The sequence below is a fragment of the Oncorhynchus masou genome, chromosome 2 (genome assembly GCF_036934945.1).
Source record: "Oncorhynchus masou masou isolate Uvic2021 chromosome 2, UVic_Omas_1.1, whole genome shotgun sequence".
In the NCBI taxonomy this organism is placed as follows: Eukaryota; Metazoa; Chordata; class Actinopteri; order Salmoniformes; family Salmonidae; genus Oncorhynchus; species Oncorhynchus masou.
Window position 1 is genome coordinate 13,559,324 of NC_088213.1, and position 19,809 is coordinate 13,579,132.

The 19,809-nt window shown below is 47.0% G+C and overlaps 1 protein-coding gene across 1 annotated transcript in view; it reads left to right on the forward strand.

Moving 5' to 3' along the window:
• LOC135552553 (A disintegrin and metalloproteinase with thrombospondin motifs 17-like) overlaps positions 1-9,252 on the forward strand; it is an 81,143-nt gene extending 71,891 nt beyond the window's left edge. Inside the window, exons 7-8 of the mRNA XM_064984253.1 lie at positions 5,162-5,201; positions 9,229-9,252. Coding sequence (XP_064840325.1) covers positions 5,162-5,201; positions 9,229-9,252 — 64 coding nt within the window. The remainder of the gene's footprint in view (positions 1-5,161; positions 5,202-9,228) is intronic.
• The last annotated feature ends 10,557 nt before the right edge of the window (positions 9,253-19,809 follow it).

The window sequence follows — 19,809 nt, forward strand, 5'->3', positions numbered from 1 at the left end:
CATATCCGGTCATCCTGCACTGTAAAACAAATCTGGTTGTTTCGACTAAATATTATTAAGTAAGTAGTTCTACAGCCTTTCTTTATTTACTGAACCTTTCGGTCAGTGTTACCTGAACATAACATTTTCAGTTGGCCCAAACTTGGCGGCAGGGTAGCCTAGTGGTTAGAGCGTTGGACTAGTAACCGAAAGGTTGCAATTTCGAATCCCCGAGCCGACAAGGTACAAATCTGCCGTTCTGCCCCTGAACAGGCAGTTAACCCAGTGTTCCCAGGCCGTCATTGAAAATAAGAATCTGTTCTTAACTGACTTGCCTGGTTAAATAAAGGTAAAAAAAAAAAAAAAAAAAAAAAAAAACATAGGCAAAAATTCTGTCAAAATGTATTTACTCAATCAGTGTCATATGTTCATTCAAGAGAGGAGAGATGGGAGAGAGAGGAGAGTTGGGAGGGGGGATGAGAGAAGAGGGGAGAGATGGGAGATGGGAGAGAGAGGAGAGTTGGGAGGGGGGATGAGAGAGAGATGGGAGATGGGAGGGGGGAGCAGAGAGGAGAGATGGGAGAGATGGGAGAGAGAGGAGAGATGGGAGGGGGGATGAGAGAAGAGGGGAGAGATGGGAGATGGGAGGGGGGAGCAGAGGGCAGAGGGGAGAGAAGAGAGGAGATAGAGGAGAGATGGGAGGGGGGAGCAGAGAGGAGAGAAGAGAGGAGAGATGGGAGAGAGAGGAGAGGAGAAGGGAGGGAGGGGAGAGGGAGATGTGGGCAAATTAGAGCGTGTCACTTCATGCTCCGGTTTCCCTTCTCACTGACGGCTGATCTGGCTGAGTTGAGACGGCGTGTGTGTGTCAGGGTGTGTGGGCATCTGTCTGGGATGTGTGTGTCTGCTGTACTGTAACACTCAGAGGAGAGGGGTAATCTCTATGTCACGCCTGTCACTGTAGACTTCCTTGTCTCCAACAACTCATTACCTGCCTCTCAGGAGATTACATGACATGTGATACTGTCCTGTATCTGTCTGAGACGGTCTAATGTCTGCCTATCTGCTCCTCAGTATGTAACTGATACTGTACTAGTTGGATCATTTCTAGGGATTCGGGAGACATCTTAACAGGAAAGAATATCTCTGTGTTCAGCCTCCCCCTCACCATGCCCTCTCCCCTCCGCCCAGCCTCCCCCTCGCCATGCCCTCTCCCCTCCGCCCAGCCTTCCCCTCCGCCCAGCCTCCCCCTCACCATGCCCTCTCCCCTCCGCCCAGCCTCCCCCTCGCCATGCCCTCTCCCCTCCGCCCAGCCTCCCCCTCGCCATGCCCTCTCCCCTCCGCCCAGCCTCCCCCTCGCCATGCCTTCTCCCCTCCGCCCAGCCTCCCCCTCGCCATGCTCTCTCCCCTCCGCCCAGCCTCCCCTCGCCATGCCCTCTCCCTCCGCCCAGCCACCCCCTCACCATGCCATCTCCCCTCCGCCCAACCTCCCCATCGCCATGCCCTCTCCCCCTCCGCCCAGCCTCCCCCTCGCCATGCCCTCTCCCCTCCGCCCAGCCTCCCCCTCGCCATGCCCTCTCCCCTCCGCCCAGCCTCCCCCTCGCCATGCCCTGTCCCCTCCACCCAGATTCCCTCTCGCCATGCCCTCTCCCCTCCGCCCAGCCACCCCCTCACCATGCCATCTCCCCTCCGCCCAACCTCCCCATCGCCATGCCCTCTCCCCTCCGCCCAGCCTCCCCCTCGCCATGCCTTCTCCCCTCCGCCCAGCCTCCCACTCGCCATGCCCTCTCCCCTCCGCCCAGCCTCCCCCTCGCCATGCCCTCTCCCCTCCGCCCAGCCACCCCCTCACCATGCCATCTCCCCTCCGCCCAACCTCCCCATCGCCATGCCCTCTCCCCTCCGCCCAGCCTCCCCTCGCCATGCCCTCTCCCCTCCGCCCAGCCTCCCCGCCATGCCCTCTCCCCTCCGCCCAGCCTCCCCCTCGCCATGCCCTGTCCCCTCCCCCCAGATTCCCCCTCGCCATGCCCTCTCCCCTCCGCCCAGCCACCCCCTCGCCATGCCATCTCCCCTCCGCCCAACCTCCCCATCGCCATGCCCTCTCCCCTCCGCCCAGCCTCCCCCTCGCCATGCCCTCTCCCCTCCGCCCAGCCTCCCCCTCGCCATGCCCTCTCCCCTCCGCCCAGCCTCCCCCTCGCCATGCCCTCTCCCCTCCGCCCAGCCTCCCCCTCGCCATGCCCTCTCCCCTCCGCCCAGCCTCCCCTCGCCATGCCCTCTCCCCTCCGCCCAGCCTCCCCTCGCCATGCCCTCTCCCCTCCGCCCAGCCTCCCCTCGCCATGCCCTCTCCCCTCCGCCCAGCCTGCCCTCGCCATGCCCTCTCCCCTCCGCCCAGCCTCCCCCTCGCCATGCCCTCTCCCCTCCGCCCAGCCTCCCCTCGTCATGCCCTCTCCCCTCCGCCCAGCCTCCCCCTGTCACTCACTCTCCTCCTCTCCACATCAAACGAGTGTTGTGCGTCTCCAGCTGGCTCGTCAGCCCCCCAGCTGTTTGTTAAATCCACTTTACCTCACAGTCCGAGACAGCCCATGCCATCAGACCAGGAGGGCAGCAGTACAACCCATTACTAGTTGTTAGAAGTTAGTGGGATATGTGGCAGACCGCAGGGAGGGAGAAAGAAAGAAAGAGGGAGTGACAGAGTGAGATAAGGTATTGGTGGCCCCAGCAGGAATCAAACCCACAACCTTTGTTGTTGCATGAACCATGCTCTACCAAGTGAGCCACACAGGACAACTTCCTCTTCAGTGTTGTCAGTGAGGTCCAGTACAGCTGTAGGGACTCTGTCTTCTCCATACTTAGAAAAGAGTCTGAATCAGTTCAGCAGTCTGCCTAGGATGACATCACAGCGCTCTACTCCCTCCTCACCTGTTAGTCATGGTCTTCAAATGAACCTCCACTCTCCCAAATCACAGGGTTACTAATGGCAGTGACCCACCCCTGTACTGCCACTCCTCTACACTATCACACACACACCACACCACACACACAGAGGAAGTAGAGGAAGTGCAGTAGACTGATTTAGATCCTGTTGAGGTTTGGTGGGTCTGTGGTGTTGGAGACAGCAGCTGCTCTTGGCCTTCTAGCATGAAGGGAGTGTGTATATGTGTGTGTGTGGTGCATGTGTGCATGTGTGTGTGTGCATGTGTGTGTGTGCATTGGCTCAGGCTTGTTAACAGAGTTCAAAGGCATCTCTGGTTTGAACCCACCTGGACTGAACTGATGGGTCATTAACAGTGTTTTACTAACCAGACCACTATAGAGGTGTGGTAGATCTTTAAACTGTAGAGGTGTGGTAGATATTTAAACTGTAGAGGTGTGGTAGATATTTAAACTGTAGAGGTGTGGTAGATCTTTAAACTGTAGAGGTGTGGTAGATCTTTAAACTGTAGAGGTGTGGTAGATCTTTAAACTGTAGAGGTGTGGTAGATCTTTAAACTGTAGAGGTGTGGTAGATCTTTAAACTGTAGGGGTGTGGTAGATATTTAAACTGTAGAGGTGTGGCAGATCTTTAAACTATAGAGGTGTGGCAGATCTTTAAACTGTAGAGGTGTGGTAGATATTTAAACTGTAGAGGAGGGCAGATCTTTAAACTGTAGAGGTGTGGTAAATATTTAAACTGTAGAGGAGGGCAGATCTTTAAACTGTAGAGGAGGGTAGATATTTAAACTGTAGAGGAGGGTAGATCTCTCGCTCTCTCTCTCTCTCTCCCTGCCTCTCTCCCTCACTATGTCTTTCTCTCTTTGTCTCTCTCTCTGTCCCTCACTATCTCCCCTCTCTCTCTGCCTCTCTCCCTCACTGTCTCTCTCTTTTGTCTCTCTGTCTCTCTCTCTCTCTGCCTCTCTCCCTCACTGTCTCTCTCTCTCTGTCTCTCTGTCTCTCTCTCTCTGCCTCTCTCCCTCACTATGTCTCTCTCTCTCTCTGTCTCTCTGTCTCTCTGTCTTTGTCTCTCTCTCTCCCTCTCTCTTCCTCATTATGTCTCTCTCTCTCTCTCTCTCTGCCTCTCTCCCTCACCATTTCTCTCTCTCTCACTATGTCTCTCTCCCTCACTATGTCTCTCTCTGTCTCTCTCTCTGTCTCTCTCTCCCTCACTATGTCTCTCTCCCTCACTATGTCTCTCTCTCTCTGTCTCTCTCTCCCTCACTATGTCTCTTTCTCTCTCTCTCTCTCTCTCTGCCTCTCTCCCTCACGATGTCTCTCTCTCTCTGTGTCCTGTCTTGCCTACTACTTACAAAGTCACTCTCCACTCAGGGGTTCTACAGCATGTCTGCGTTCCAAATGGCACCCTATTCCAATAGGGCTCTGGTTAAAGGACTACACTATGTAGGGCATAGGGTGCCATTTGGTATGTAAACCATGTCAAATCACTGTTTAACAGTGGGGACAAAGAGGGTCTTTGGTTCTCAGTGGTGGGAATGAGAGTCCCTGCCTTGTCTCCCTGCATGTACTGGAACGGGCCTTACACGGGTCGGCCGGTCCACATGGTAACCAACAGAAGCTGTGTGTTTGTTTGTGCATGCGCGCGTGTGTGTGTGTGTGCATGCGCGCGTGTGTGTGTGACTATGCCACAGCGAAGGAGACGTGGAATGTTTGAGTTGAGGGCTGCTAGCTGTTTGTCCAGCATGAACTACAGTACATAGATTAGAGAGAACACAATCAGGGTGCATTGTACATTAACCCCTCTATGTAACACTATTCTGGTGTAACGTTGACAGCAAATGGCAGTTAACATTTACACTTAAGTAATTTTTTTCACTTGGTCATGAATTGATGCCAGTGGGAGACGAAGTGAAAATTCAACGGAAGTGGAAGTGAAGATTCAACTGGTGGATTGAACTAATATGCCCAATGAAAATGTTTAAGGTTAAGATTGGGGAGGGAAAGCTGATCCTAGATCTGTCCCGAAGGGAAACTTAGTGTTGATAAGAGAAACACAAACACAAAATATGTTTGAAGGAATCTAAATAAATTACAATTGTATTGTACATGCATGCTTTAACATAAGTGTGGAAAATGTTAAATTGACCCAGATCAGCATCCATGGGAAACTTCACCCTACACCCTTATCAACACAGTAGCATTGCAGGATGAGGTCAGATGGACTGAACTTGTTATAATATTGTTCTTCTCGTTGCAGGACTGACTTCTGCGTGCACAAAGACCAGCCCTGTGACACAGTGGGTGAGGAATCACAACCGTGTGTGTGTGTGTGTGTGTGTGTGTGTGTGTGTGTGTGTGTCTGTGTCTGTGTCTGTGTCTGTGTGTGTGTGTGTGTGTGTGTGTGTGTGTGTGTGTGTGTGTGTGTGTGTGTGTATTGAAATAGTCTGTCGGTGGGCCTTGTTGACCTCTGACATTGCTGTCCCCTGGAAAAGGATAAGCAGGTGACATTTCAACGCGCCTGGTCTGTAAAAACCTCTCAAGCACACACACACACACACACAGACACAGACACAGACACAGACACAGACACAGACACAGACACACACAGACACACAAACGCACATGCATGAGGACACACACACACGCACACACACACACACAAACGCACATGCATGATGACACAGACACGCACACACGCACACACAAACGCACATGCATGCGGACACACACACACTTACACTCTCTGACACACGCACACACTCTGACACACACACACACTTTGGAGAAAAGACCACACACGTACTGCAGATAAGACCCTGCTGTAATCTGTCTGTCTCTCTTCTCCACTATAACTGTATTCTGTCTGTCTCTCTGCCCCACTATAACTGTAATCTGTCTGTCTCTCCGCCCCACTATAACTGTAATCTGTCTGTCTCTCTGCCCCACTATAACTGTAATCTGTCTGTCTCTCCGCCCCACTATAACTGTATTCTGTCTGTCTCTCTGCCCCACTATAACTGTAATCTGTCTGTCTCTCTGCCCCACTATAACTGTAATCTGTCTGTCTCTCCGCCCCACTATAACTGTATTCTGTCTGTCTCTCTGCCCCACTATAACTGTAATCTGTCTGTCTCTCCGCCCCACTATAACTGTAATCTGTCTGTCTCTCCGCCCCACTGTAACTGTAATCTGTCTGTTTCTCCGCCCCACTGTAACTGTAATCTGTCTGTCTCTCCACCCCACTGTAACTGTAATCTGTCTGTCTCTCCACCCCACTGTAACTGTAATCTGTCTGTCTCTCCACCCCACTGTAACTGTAATCTGTCTGTCTCTCCACCCCACTGTAACTGTAATCTGTCTGTCTCTCCGCCCCACTGTAACTGTAATCTGTCTGTCTCTCCGCCCCACTGTAACTGTAATCTGTCTGTCTCTCCCCCTCACTATAACTGTAATCTGTCTGTCTCTCAGCCCCACTATAACTGTAATCTGTCTGTCTCTCAGCCCCACTATAACTGTAATCTGTCTGTCTCTCAGCCCTACTGTAACTGTAATGTGTAATCTGCCCCACTATAACTGTAATCTGTCTGTCTCTCCACCCTACTGTAACTGTAATGTGTAATCTGCCCCACTATAACTGTAAAATTACAGAATTTCCACGTAGGCGAGGATATTGGAAATTTAATCAAAGCCTACTAGATGATAAATTGTTTAGAATTCGGAAGGAAGAATTTATAACTGACTTTTTGAGACGTAACATAGGTACAGCAGATCCCCTTATTGTATGTGACACTTAAGTGTGCGTTTAGAGGCCATGCAATTCAGTACTCATCTATAAAACTAAAACAATTCAGATCAAAGGAGTCCATATTAGCAAAGGAAATTGAAGGACTAACAGTACAGTTAGGTAGCAATAAAATCTGTACCATAGAGGCACAGAATAATCCACTATCGGCATATCTATTTATTATTGCCATCGAAATGTCAGCTGTTAGCTGTTAAAATTAGATTCAACAATAATATTAAGGGATTAGAAATCCGTGGCTTAAAAACAAAGAAGTCATTGTACGCTGATGATTCATGTTTTCTTTTAAAACCACAATCTCTTAGAATCTCTCCACGGCCTCATAGAGGATCTTGATACTTTTGCTCTCCTCTGGATTAAATCCAAATTATGATAAATGTTGAATCACTAAAAAAATGCTAATTTTACATTACCATGTAGTTTACCAATTAAATGGTCCGACAGAGATGTGGACATACTTAGTATACAAATCCCAAAAGAAAGAAATGATCTCACTCCAATACATTTTTATAAAAAGTTAGCAAAAATAGATAAGATCTTGCTACCATGGAAAGGAAAATACCTGTCTATTTGTGGTGAAATCACCCTGATGAACTCTTTAGTCACATCACAGTTGACCTATTTGCTTATGGTTTAACCTACACCCAGTGACCTGCTTTTTAAATCATATGAACAAAAATGATTCCATTTTATTTGGAACGGCAAGCCAGACAAAATGAAAAGGGCCTATTTATATAACGAATATGATTTCGGAGGGCAGAAATGATTAAATATTAAAGCATTAGACCTCTCACTAAAGGCATCAGTCATACAAAAGTTATCCTTAAATCCAAACTGGTTCTCTAGTCAATTGGTAGGAATGTCTCATCCTATGTTCTAAAAGGGCCCTTTTCCCTCTATTCAGATTACGCCTCTGCTCCTTTTTGGTTGTTTGGAAAGGAAATCATCTCCAAAATATCTTTATTATTTAAACAAGCTTTCGAAAGTTGGTTGCAATTTCAGTTTAATCCACCTGAAAAGACAGAATAAATAATACTACAAATATTGTGGTGAAACTCAAATATACTAATTGATTAAAAAAAAGTATTTTTCAAAGAAATGTTTAAAAAAGGTATAATTTTAGTGAATGATATCAAAAATAGGACTGGTGGAGTTATGTCACACATGCAGCTAACACAGACATATGGAAATGTCTGCTCTACTCAAAATTACAACCAATTAATTGCAGCATTATCACAGAAATGGAAGAGGCAAGTAGAAGGGGAAAAAAGTAAGGAACTTGTATGTCGGCCCTGTATTAAAGATCATAAATGGTTAAAGAAAAGTGTGATAAATAAAAACATATACCAATTTCATTTAAGGAACAAAATATTGACAGCTGTGCCATATAAATCGCAAAATAGTTGTGAAGAGATTTTTGATGTACCCAATTCCATGGCACATGGTTTATGAATTGATACGCAAAACAACGCCAGATTCAAAACTTCAATTTTTAAAATTTAAATTATTATACAAAATTCTTGCAACCAATAGAATGTTATATATATATATATATATATAGGGATACAATCTTCCCAGCTCTGCAGATTCTGCTGTGAGGAGGCAGAGTCAATAGATCATTTATTTTGGTATTGTCCATATGTAGCTCATTTGGGTCACAGGTCCAGGAATGGCTGAAGAATTGCAACATTTGTCTAGAACTAACACTGCAGATAACAATACTGGGTGATTTGAAAAGCCATAGTCATTCAATCAATAATATAATAATCATTTAAGCAAAAATGTTTATTTTTCATTTATAATCTGTAGAAGCTATGAGAATAGAAAGGTTCAATACTTTTGTGAAGCATCACAGCACAGTTGAACAATATATAGCAAATAGAAATCCAAAATGGATGGTGTTGAGAGATGGATGGGAGAGGTTGAATGGAGCTGAAGGGACTAAAACAAGATAAAACATGTAGAACACACCGGGTCTGTAAAATGTATATATGTTCAGAACTGTTGTGAAATAGCACAGTTACAAATACAAATCAAACTGGATGGACATCAGAAATAGAGGAAGGACTAAAAACAAACCAACATATCTATTGTAAGATAGTTTGTATAAGATGTATAAACTGAAGGTAGAGGCCGGAGTGTTATTGTTTGAGTTTACTCCAGTTGGGGGAAGGGTGGTGGGGTTTGGGGAATAATAAAGGTATATTCGAAAAAACCTATGTCTATATAGGTATGTGTATGTATATATGTGTATATGTATGCATGCCTATATGTATATGGATATATATATTTACCCAAAACATATATGGGTTGGAAATGATGTGGACAATTACATTGATGGAAGCAACATTCTTTCCGTAATATTAAGATGATCCGCCCCTTAAGAAAATACATTTTAAAATAAATAAATTAAAAAAAAACTGCTACAGCCTCTTAAGTAATTAATTTTCATTAAAATGCAAATTAATTACTTAAAAATCATACAATGTGATTTTCTGGATTTTAGATTCCGTCTCTCACAGTTGAAGTACCTGAAGTACCTTTGATAAAAATGACAGACCTCTACATGCTTTGTAAGTAGGAAAACCTGCAACATCGCCAGTGTATCAAATACTTGTTCTCCCCACTGTACCACTACTACCACCTACCACTACTACCACTACTACCACCTACCACTACTACCACCTACCACTACTACCACTACTACCACCTACCACTACTACCACTACTACCACCTACCACTACTACCACTACTACCACCTACCACTACTACCCCCTACCACTACTACCCCCTACCACTACTACCACTACTACACTACTACCCCCTACCCACTACTACCACTACTACCACTACTACCACTACTACCACCTACCACTACTACCACTACTACCACCTACCACTACTACCACTACTACCACCTACCACTACTACCCCCTACCACTACTACCACTACTACCCCCTACCACTACTACCCCCTACCACTACTACCACTACTACCACTACTACCACTACTACCCCTACCACTACTACCACCTACCACTACTACCACTACTACCACCTACCACTACTACCACTACTACCACTACCACTACTACCACTACTACCACCTACCACTACTACCACTACTACCACCTACCACTACTACCACTACTACCACCTACCACTACTACCCCTACCACTACTACCCTACTACTACCCACTACTACCCCACTACTACTACTACCCCTACCACTACTACCACTACTACCCCTACCACTACTACCCCTACCACTACTACCACCCCTACCACTACCACTACCCCCTACCACTACTACCACTACTACCCCTTACCACCTCTACCACTACTACCACACCCACTACTACCACTACTACCCCTACCACTACTACCCCCTACCACTACTACCCCCTACCACTACTACCCCCTACCACTACTACCACTACTACCCCCTACCACTACTACCACTACTACCACTACTACCCCCTACCACTACTACCCCCTACCACTACTACCACTACTACCACACCCACTACTACCACTACTACCACACCCACTACTACCACTACTACCCCTACCACTACTACCACTACTACCACTACTACCACTACTACCCACCACTACTACTACCACACCCACTACTACCACACTACTACCACTACTACCACTACTACCACCTACCACTACTACCACTACTACCCCCTACCACTACTACCACTACTACCACTACTACCACTACTACCACCTACCACTACTACCACTACTACCCCCTACCACTACTACCCCTACCACTACTACCACTACTACCACACCCACTACTACCACTACTACCACACCCACTACTACCACTACTACCCCCTACCACTACTACCACTACTACCCCCTACCACTACTACCACTACTACCACACCCCTACCACTACTACCCCCTACCACTACTACCACTACTACCACACCCACTACTACCACTACTACCACACCCACTACTACCACTACTACCACACCCACTACTACCACTACTACCCCCTACCACTACTACCCCCTACCACTACTACCCCCTACCACTACTACCACTACTACCACCACTACTACCACTACTACCACACCCACTACTACCTACTACCCCTACCACTACTACCACCTACCCCTACCACTACTACCACTACTACCACTACCACTACTACCCCTACCACTACTACCACTACTACCACACCACTACTACCACTACTACCCCTACCACTACTACCCCTACCACTACTACCACTACTACCACACTACCACTACTACCACTACTACCACACTACCACTACTACCACTACTACCACACCCACTACTACCACTACTACCCCCTACCACTACTACCACTACTACCCCCTACCACTACTACCCCCTACCACTACTACCACTACTACCACACCCACTACTACCACTACTACCCCCTACCACTACTACCACTACTACCACTACTACCACCTACCACTACTACCACTACTACCCCCTACCACTACTACTCCCTACCACTACTACCACTACTACCACACCCACTACTACCACTACTACCACACCCACTACTACCACTACTACCCCCTACCACTACTACCACTACTACCACACCCACTACTACCACTACTACCCCCTACCACTACTACCACTACTACCACACCTACCACTACCCTACTACCCCCTACCACTACTACCCCTACCACTACTACCCCTACCACTACTACCACTACTACCCCTACCACTACTACCCCTACCCCCTACCACTACTACTACCCACTACTACCACTACTACCCCTACCACTACTACCACTACTACCCCCTACCACTACTACCACTACTACCCCCTACCACTACTACCCCCTACCACTACTACCACTACTACCCCCTACCACTCTACCCCCTACCACTACTACCACTACTACCACGACTACCACTACTACCACTACGACCCCCTACCACTACTACCACTACTACCCCCTACCACTACTACCACCTACCACTACTACCACTACAACCCCCTACCACTACTACCACTACTACCCCCTACCACTACTACCACTACTACCCCCTACCACCTCTACTCCTTACCACCTCTACCCCCTACCACCTCTACTCTTTACCACCTCTACCCCCTACCACTACTACCCCTACCACCTCTACTCCCTACCACCTCTACCCCCTACCACTACTACCCCCTACCACCTCTACCCCTACCACCTCTACCCCCTACCACCTCTACCCCCTACCACTACTACCCCCTACCACCTCTACTCCTTACCACCTCTACCCCCTACCACCTCTACCCCCTTCCACCTCTACCCCCTTCCACCTCTACCCTCTACCCCCTACCACTACATCCCCCTGCCACTACTACCACTACTACCACTACTACCACTACTTCCACTACTACCACTACTAACACTACTTCCACTACTACCACATACATGAAATTAGAGTAGGCCCTCTTTTTGTTCACCTGGAAAATCCAGTATCAACTTTTCATGTAATTTATGATCAGGATCCCCCTGAAAGCCTCTGGTGGTGTGTAGTGATAACCCCACCTGGCAGGTGTGTGAGTGTGAGGAACTTTGACTTCCTCTGCTTTGAAGCTCACTCATACTTTCTGCTGGTGTGTGTTCCTCGCCTGCAGCCATGGTTTGAGCTCCTGAGATCAAGATCTAACAGTAACTGTACTGTGTGTGTATTGTGTGTGTACTGTGTGTGTGTGTGTGTACTGTTTGTGTACTGTGTGTGTGTGTGTGTACTGTGTGTGTATTGTGTGTGTATTGTGTGTGTATTGTGTGTGTATTGTGTGTGTACTGTGTGTGTACTGTGTGTGTATTGTGTGTGTACTGTTTGTGTACTGTTTGTGTACTGTGTGTGTGTGTGTGTGTGTACTGTGTGTGTACTGTGTGTGTATTGTGTGTGTACTGTGTGTGTACTGTGTGTGTGTGTACTGTGTGTGTGTACTGTGTGTGTACTGTGTGTGTACTGTGTGTGTACTGTGTGTGTACTGTGTGTGTACTGTGTGTGTACTGTGTGTGTACTGTGTGTGTACTGTGTGTGTGTGTGTGTACTGTTTGTGTACTGTGTGTGTGTGTACTGTGTGTGTACTGTGTGTGTACTGTGTGTGTACTGTGTGTGTGTACTGTGTGTGTGTACTGTGTGTACTGTGTGTGTGTACTGTGTGTGTGTACTGTGTGTGTGTACTGTGTGTGTGTACTGTGTGTGTACTGTGTGTGTACTGTGTGTGTGTACTGTGTGTGTGTACTGTGTGTGTGTGTACTGTGTGTGTGTACTGTGTGTGTGTGTGTGTGTATTGTGTGTGTACTGTGTGTGTACTGTGTGTACTGTTTGTGTACTGTTTGTGTACTGTGTGTGTACTGTGTGTGTACTGTTTGTGTACTGTTTGTGTACTGTTTGTGTACTGTTTGTGTACTGTTTGTGTACTGTTTGTGTACTGCGTGTGTACTGTGTGTGTGTGCTGTGCTGTTTGTGTACTGTGTGTGTACTGTTTGTGTGTGCGGTGCTGTGTGTGTACTGTGTGTGTAATGTGAGTGTGTACTGTGTGTGTAATGTGTGTGCTGTGTGTGTACTGTGTGTACTGTGTGTGTGTGTCTTCTCACATCATCCAACACCCCTGGTTGTATTGTAAAAATACTAACACATACACTGGTCAGTGACCCTGTTAATCTCTGACTCTCTCGACCCTAGCTGAGTGAAATACCTGTTTCCATCCCTCCTTTCTTCTCTTCTATTTTTCTGTCTGTTATCCTCTCTTCTCATTCAGCTGGCTCTCTCCTCCTTTCAACAACATGTTCTGACACGGATGTGGTCTGTTTGTTCACTTCACTTTCCACCAACTCCCTCCCTCCCCCCTCCCTGGAGAGAAGCTGGAGGAGAGGGGGAGAGAATCAGGAGGAGAGGTGGAGAGAAGCAGGAGGAGAGGGGGAGAGGTGGAGAGAATCAGAAGGATAGGGGGAGAAGTGGAGAAAAGCAGAAGGAGAGGTGGAGAGAAGCAGGAGGAGAGGGGGAGAGGTGGAGAGTAGCAAGAGGAGAGGGGGAGAGGTGGAGAGAAGCAGAATGAGAGGGGGAGAGGTGGAGAGTAGCAAGAGGAGAGGGTGAGAGGTGGAGAGAAGCAGGGGGAGAAGTGGAGAGAAGCAGGAGGAGAGGGGGAGAGGTGGAGAGAAGCAGGAGAGGGGGAGAGAAGCAGGAGGAGAGGGGGAGAGAAGCAGGAGGAGAGGGGGAGAGAAGCAAGAGGAGAGGGGGAGAGAAGCAGGAGGAGAGGGGGAGAGACGGAACCAAGCTTTTTATGAGCCTGTGATTATAGTATGGCATAGTAGCACAAAGAGCAGGAGTGTTCTCGTTCAAATTCCCTATAGGAAGATTACCTAATGTAGATAGTAGATTTATGGTACAACATTGTACCTAGCATGTGGTTAGCATAAGGTTTAACCCTTACAGTTATGATACAGGTTGGGGTCGGAATTAAAGGTTTAACCCTTACAGTAATGGTACAGGTTAGGACCAGGCATTGAAGGTTTAACCCTTACAGTAATGGTACAGGTTAGGACCAGGCATTGAAGGTTTAACCCTTACAGAAATGGTACAGGTGTGTGTGTGTGTGTGTGTGTGTGTGTGTGTGTGTGTGTGTGTGTGTGTGTGTGTGTGTGTGTGTGTGTGTGTGTGTGTGTGTGTGTGTGTGTGTGTGTGTGTGTGTGTGTGTGTGTGTGTGTGTGTGTGTGTGTGTGTGTGTGAGAGAGGAAGCTTGTGTGTGTAAGGAATGCCTGGTCCAAACCTGTACCATAACTGTAAGGGTTATACTTATACTAACCTCATGCTAGGTACAATGCTGTACCATAATCTACGAGCTACATAAGGTAATCTTCCTGTAGTGGAACTTGAACAAGAACACTCCTGCTCTTTGTGCTCCTCTAAGATCATGTGTGTGTGTGGATGGATGTGTGAATGTGTGTGTGCCACTTTGAACCATACTATAATCACAGGCTCCAATGCCTCTTTCCCTCTCTCCACCTCTATCCCTCTCAGCTTTGTAGTCTGTGAGAGAGAGAGAGAGAGAGAGAGAGAGAGAGAGAGAGAGAGAGAGAGAGAGAGAGAGAGAGAGAGAGAGAGAGAGAGAGAGAGAGAGAGAGAGAGAGAGAGAGAGAGAGAGAGAGAGAGAGAGAGAGAGAGAGAGAGAGAGAGAGAGAGAGAGAGAGAGAGAGAGAGAGAGAGAGAGAGAGAGAGAGAGAGAGAGAGAGAGAGAGAGAGAGAGAGAGAGAGAGAGAGAGAGAGAATGGGGTTGGGTTTGGTTGATTCCTGTGTTTATTGTCTTATTGGTGCTTATCAAAACAGCTGGGCCCCCTGCTCTCTGTGAGGGAGAGATGGAAGGGAAGGAAGAGAGAGAGAGAGCGCAAGAGTGAGCGAGAGAGTAGTTGAAGCAATATCTTGGCAGTGACAACATCCTATTTCCTGTGTTCTGTTTACTAGTGTGTGTGCCTGCGTGTTTAGCAGAAAAGTAAGGGAGGTAGGACCAACACCACTACTGTATACATTGCCGTGAAAAAGTTATGCAACACCCAGTTACCCTGTGTACAAAGTGATTCCCCGTTGCATTCAATAACTGGTTGGTGTGTGTTACATGGAGTCCAGCAGGGTCAATCCAGGGTGATTGTGTGTGCGTGTGTGCACGTGTGTGTGCGTGCGTGTGTGCGTTGTGTGCCCGTGTGTGTGGGTTGCAGAGAGGGCAGTAGGGTCAGGCAGTAGTGAGTCCTCACAAAGCCGTCTGTCCCAGTTCGGCAGAGCCAGCCCAGACACTAGCTAGTGTTTCCATTGACGTGCTATAGTGTTGGGTTGTGTTGAGCTGACAGTGCTTGTCCACTCCCCACTAGTGGATTCAGCATGTCAATGGAAAGCCCTTCATGTTCTAACGACTAATTAGCTCAGTGGAAATCATTAGAATAAACTTGCCTGTGTGCAACGGAGTGCTTGTGTGTTTAGATCCCTGATAAGGCTTTGCTCCTCTCTAGAGGCTGTCTGGATGGATGGGCAGCAATCGTTGTGAGGCCAGACACACACACACACACACACACACACACACACACACACACACACACACACACACACACCGAGCATTTGATCAGCCAGCTCTCCACAGTTACCGCTGAGTCTAATGTGACCAGTGCAGTGAGAAACACAACACTGCAGATCTATGTTCTTTGTTCTGGGGCTTTAGCCTCAGAAGTGCTGGCTTGGACGAATCTTTGAAGCCTCAAAAAACCCAGCCATGCATTACCTCACAGTGCAATACACACACACACACACACACACACACACACACACACACACACACACACACACACACACACACACACACACACACACACACACACACACACACACACACACACACACACACACACACACACACACACACACACACACACACACACTGTGTCACTATCAGCAAAGCTTTTAGCTCGTTTGTAGGTCAACCAGCTAGCCAGTCTTTGTTGTTCATCGTTGGCTCGGGTGGTTGTTGTCCTTGATGATCTTTTTGGCCTTCCTGTGACATCGGGTGCTGTAGGTGTCCTGGAGGGAGAGCCCTGCAGTTTTGGGTGGTGCAGTTGCTGTACCAGGCGGTGATACAGCCTGACAGGAAGCTCTCAATTGTGTATCTGTAAAAGTTTGTGAGGGTTTTAGGTGCCATGCCAAATTTCTTCAACCTTCTGAGGTTCTTGAAGACAAAAGCCATACACATACAGTGCCTTGCGAAAGTATTCGGCCCCCTTGAATTTTGCGACCTTTTGCCACATTTCAGGCTTCAAACATAAAGATATAAAACTGTATATTTTTGTGAAGAATCAATAACAAGTGGGACACAATCATGAAGTGGAACGACATTTATTGGATATTTCAAACTTTTTTAACAAATCAAAAACTGAAAAATTGGGCGTGCAAAATTATTCAGCCCCTTTACTTTCAGTGCAGCAAACTCTCTCCAGAAGTTCAGTGAGGATGTTGACCTAATTGACTAATGATGATAAATACAATCCACCTGTGTGTAATCAAGTCTCGGTATAAATGCACCTGCACTGTGATAGTCTCAGAGGTCCGTTAAAAGTGCAGAGAGCATCATGAAGAACAAGGAACACACCAGGCAGGTCCGAGATACTGTTGTGAAGAAGTTTAAAGCCGGATTTGGATACAAAAAGATTTCCCAAGCTTTAAACATCCCAAGGAGCACTGTGCAAGCGATTAATATTGAAATGGAAGGAGTATCAGACCACTGCAAATCTACCAAGACCTGGCCGTCCCTCTAAACTTTCAGCTCATACAAGGAGAAGACTGATCAGAGATGCAGCCAAGAGGCCCACGATCACTCTGGATGAACTGCAGAGATCTACAGCTGAGGTGGGAGACTCTGTCCATCAGTCGTATATTGCACAAATCTGGCCTTTATGGAAGAGTGGCAAGAAGAAAGCCATTTCTTAAAGATATCCATAAAAAGTGTCATTTAAAGTTTGCCACAAGCCACCTGGGAGACACACCAAACATGTGGAAGAAGGTGCTCTGGTCAGATGAAACCAAAATTAAACTTTTTGGCAACAATGCAAAACGTTATGTTTGGCGTAAAAGCAACACAGCTCATCACGCTGAACACACCATCCCCACTGTCAAACATGGTGGTGGCAGCATCATGGTTTGGGCCTGCTTTTCTTCAGCAGGGACAGGGAAGATGGTTAAAATTGATGGGAAGATGGATGGAGCCAAATACAGGACCATTCTGGAAGAAAACCTGATGGAGTCTGCAAAAGACCTGAGACTGGGACGGAGATTTGTCTTCCAACAAGACAATGATCCAAAACATAAAGCAAAATCTACAATGGAATGGTTCAAAAATAAACATATCCAGGTGATAGAATGGCCAAGTCAAAGTCCAGACCTGAATCCAATCGAGAATCTGTGGAAAGAACTGAAAACTGCTGTTCACAAATGTTCTCCATCCAACCTCACTGAGCTCGAGCTGTTTTGCAAGGAGGAATGGGAAAAAATTTCAGTCTCTCGATGTGCAAAACTGATAGAGACATACCCCAAGCGACTTACAGCTGTAATCGCAGCAAAAGGTGGCGCTACAAAGTATTAACTTAAGGGGGCTGAATAATTTTGCACGCCCAATTTTTCAGTTTTTGATTTGTTAAAAAAGATTGAAATATCCAATAAATGTCGTTCCACTTCATGATTGTGTCCCACTTGTTGTTGATTCTTCACAAAAAAATACAGTTTTATATCTTTATGTTTGAAGCCTGAAATGTGGCAAAAGGATGCAAAGTTCAAGGGGGCCGAATACTTTCGCAAGGCATTGTACAATGTTTTGAGGGGATATTGCCAGCAATGATTGCCTCAAAATGTTCAATTGACCTGTATAAGTGTTAAGTAAGTGTTAGACATTGACAAGAATATGCATACATCCTATGGCGTTCTGCCTTAGCATCAAACAGCCCCCGTGATATGCAACTTTTCAGGGAAGCTAGAAACCAATATATACAGGCAGTTAGAAAAAGCCAAAGCAGAAATTTGCTTCTTGCAACACAAACTCAAAAAAGTTCTGGGACACTGTAAAGTCCATGGAGAATAAGAACACCTCCTCCCAGCTGCCCACCTCACTGAAGATAGGAAACACTGTCACCACCGATAAATCCACTATAATTGAAAATTTCAATAAGCATTTTTCTACTGCTGGCCATTCTTTCCACCTGGCTACCCCTGGGGAAGGCTTGGGCGAGTTGCTGTGAGGGGTGCAGTGCTGTTGACCGGGGTCAAGTTGACAGTGCTGTTGACCGGGCACTGCACCCCTCACAGCAACTCGCCCAAGCCTTCCCCATTTCTCCTTCTCCCAAATCCAGTCAGCTGATGTTCTGAAAGAGCTGCAAAATCTGGACCCCTACAAATCAGCCGGGCTAGACAATCTGGACCCTTTCTCTCTAAAATTATCTGCCGGAATTGTTGCAACCCCTATTACTATCCTGTTCAACCTTTCTTTCGTGTCGTCTGAGATTCCCAAAGATTGGAAAGCAGCTGCGGTCATCCCCCTCTTCAAAGGGGGGGACACTCTTGACCCAAACTGCTACAGACCTATATCTATCCTACCCTGCCTTTCTAAGGTCTTCGAAAGCCAAGTCAACAAACAGATTACCAACCATTTCAAATCCCACAATGCCTTCTCCACTAAGCAATCTGGTTTCAGAGCTGGTCATGGGGGCACCTCAGCCACGCTCAAGGTCCTAAACGATATCTTAATCGCCATCGATAAGAAACAATACTGTGCAGCCGTATTCATTGACCAAATGATTTCCTCGCCTGGTTCACCAACTACTTCTCTGATAGAGTTCAGTGTGTCAAATCGGAGGGCCTGTTGTCCGGGCCTCTGGCAGTCTCTATGGGGGTGCCACAGGGTTCAATTCTTAGACCAACTCTCTTCTTTGTATACATCAATGATGTCGCTCTTGCTGCTGGTGAGTCTCTGATCTATCTCTATGCAGACGACACTATTCTATATACTTTTGGCCCTTGGACACTGTGTTAACAACCCTCCAGGCGAGCTTCAATGCCATACAACTCTCCTTCTGTGGCCTGCAATTGCTCTTAAAGAAGACAAACTATTTTTACGCACTTCAGCACTTGGCGGTCTTGTTCTGTGAGCTTGTATGGCCTACCACTTCGCGGCTGAGCCATTGTTGCTCCTAGACGTTTCCACTTCACAATACCAGAAGTTTGACAAACTGACTTGTTGGACAAGTGGCATTCTATGATGGTGTCACATTGAAAGTTACTGAGCTCTTTAGTGAGCCCATTTTACTGCCAATGTTTGTCTATGGAGATTGCATGGCTGTGTGCTCGATTTTATACACCCGTCAGCAACGGGTGTGGCTGAAATAGCTGAATCCACTCATTTGAAGGGGTGTCCCTATATAGTGTATATTGTGAGTTCAATTATTATTATTATTTTCTTCAGCCATCAGGCATAACTTTTGATAGATGGTTCAATAGTCAGTTGAATTCAAGTTTATATTATAAATTAAAATTACGCCCCTGATATTAGTCG